General features: G+C 59.6%; 1 protein-coding gene across 1 annotated transcript in view; it reads left to right on the top strand.

Annotated features, from left to right (window-relative positions):
• The first annotated feature begins 600 nt into the window (after positions 1 to 600).
• The window catches only part of LOC104132556 (arf-GAP with SH3 domain, ANK repeat and PH domain-containing protein 3), a 15541-nt gene continuing 14384 nt past the window's right edge, over positions 601 to 1757 (top strand). Inside the window, exons 1-2 of the mRNA XM_035901301.1 lie at positions 601 to 709; positions 1099 to 1244. Of these exons, the coding sequence (XP_035757194.1) occupies positions 601 to 709; positions 1099 to 1244 (255 nt within the window). The remainder of the gene's footprint in view (positions 710 to 1098; positions 1245 to 1757) is intronic.

Raw genomic sequence — 1757 nt, 5'->3', positions numbered from 1 at the left:
CCTACACGAGCCTGGGGGATTGCGGGAAGCTGCATCCCCAGCTGTGGGATTTGTGTGATTTAGGTCTGTATTGGGCATCAGTGGGAGGGGGGTCCCATTTTTGGCTCTGCCGTGGACCGCTGCGGTGAGCTGGGCACCCTCACAGGTCTTTCCCACCACGCCTGGCCCCAAGCTCTGGGGGTGCGTGCTGGGGCGGCGGGGACAGGCTGGTGCATTCATGCTACGTGATGCCTCATCCCCTCCTTGGTTGAAACAGCCCCTGCGAGAGCCAGGGAGGCATTTTCCATGGTAGCTGGAAGCTGCTTGGATCCAAAGAGGTGCTGGACGTGCTGGGCGAGCCTCTCACCCCCTGCTACCTTCTTGCTCGAACCCGCCTCTCCAGAGGCAGCCAAAGCCCTTGCCTGGCAGCAAAAACCACAGGGACCTCAGGCCTGGCAGGGGACTGGCTGGCCACCATGGCTCTGGCATCCCCGGGATGCCTCCAGCTCTTCTCCCAGCCCCGGGAGCTTGGCCGCTGCCCCACACATCTGCATGGCAGAGCAGCCGCCTTTCCAAGGGCCAGCTGGGCTGGGGGAGCGGTGGCCGCACTTGGCAGGGCTAATGAGCTGGGGTTGTTTTCTTTCTTCGCTTTCGCAGAGCCTGGATGGGGACCAAGCCGTACTCCAGAGGATCAGGAAATATGTGAAAGCCATTCACGTCTCCGGGCTCAGTGAGTTGTGCTTGGAGAGCTGATGGGCATCCCCGGGCCACCGGGCTGGCGGGGTCTGTGACGGTCCCATCCTCCACCAACACTGGTCCCATCTGTCCATGGGGCGATGCAGCCGGACAGTTGGGTGGCCATGGGTGCTGGGCGGCCAGCCAGCTTGGCAACATGATAGGGTGCCCAAAGGTGGCTTAGAAAGGGGTAAAAAGGGAAATGAAGAACTTTGGGGAGGTTGTTTAGGGCACACTGTTGCTGTCCTGAAGCAAGATTGGATCCAGCTCTGCTATGGAGGGATGGGGAGATGGGTGCTGGTGGGACCTCATGATGTGCCCATCTCCCAGGGATGGGGTGCTGCAGGGCCACCCTGTGTCCCTCACCGGTGTCTCCCCACGCAGCCCATGTGGAGAATGAGGAGCAGTACAGCGAAGCCCTGGAGAACTTTGGCAACAACCACCTCTCCCAGAACAACCACGAACTCTCCACCGGCTTCCTCAACCTGGCCGTCTTCACCCGCGAGGTCACCGCGCTCTTCAAGAACCTGGTGAGCCGTCCCGCGTTCCCCTGGCACGCTGCCGAGATCAGGGGGAGACTTTAACCACCCTGGGGAGGAATTATGGGGTTCACTGTGTCCCTGGTGCAACGGCAACATGGCTGTTCTCTGCATCCGGCTATTGCCAAACCGGGAAAAATCTCCAGGATCCATCTGGATTTGGAAAAACTCCCCAGTGCAGCCCCCCTCCTCCCAATTTAGCTGCCCTCCACCTCAGCCGGCAATCCCTAGCTCCCATCCCGGGCTTGGGGACACTCTCCTGGTGCTCCCAGACCATCCAATACCCCTGCTGCTGGATTTACAGCTCATTCCCAGCTCCGCTGGGGACGCTGACGCTGGGACTCAATGGGTGGTTGGGGCTGCTATTTTCTTTTTTCCCTTTCTTTCTATTTTTTTTTTTTTTTCTTTTTTACATCAATTACATCTCTGATCTTGCTTGCCAAGAAGTAAATCAAAGCCACGCCGAGCTGCGCGGCGGGGCCTTGGGGAGCCACGGCTGCGCGG

The sequence above is a fragment of the Egretta garzetta genome, unplaced genomic scaffold (assembly GCF_000687185.1).
Source record: "Egretta garzetta isolate BGI_Z169 unplaced genomic scaffold, ASM68718v1 scaffold368, whole genome shotgun sequence".
NCBI classification, from domain to species: domain Eukaryota; kingdom Metazoa; phylum Chordata; class Aves; order Pelecaniformes; family Ardeidae; genus Egretta; species Egretta garzetta.
Note: the sequence above shows the minus strand (reverse complement) of the source record. Positions and strands in the feature narration are given on the sequence as shown.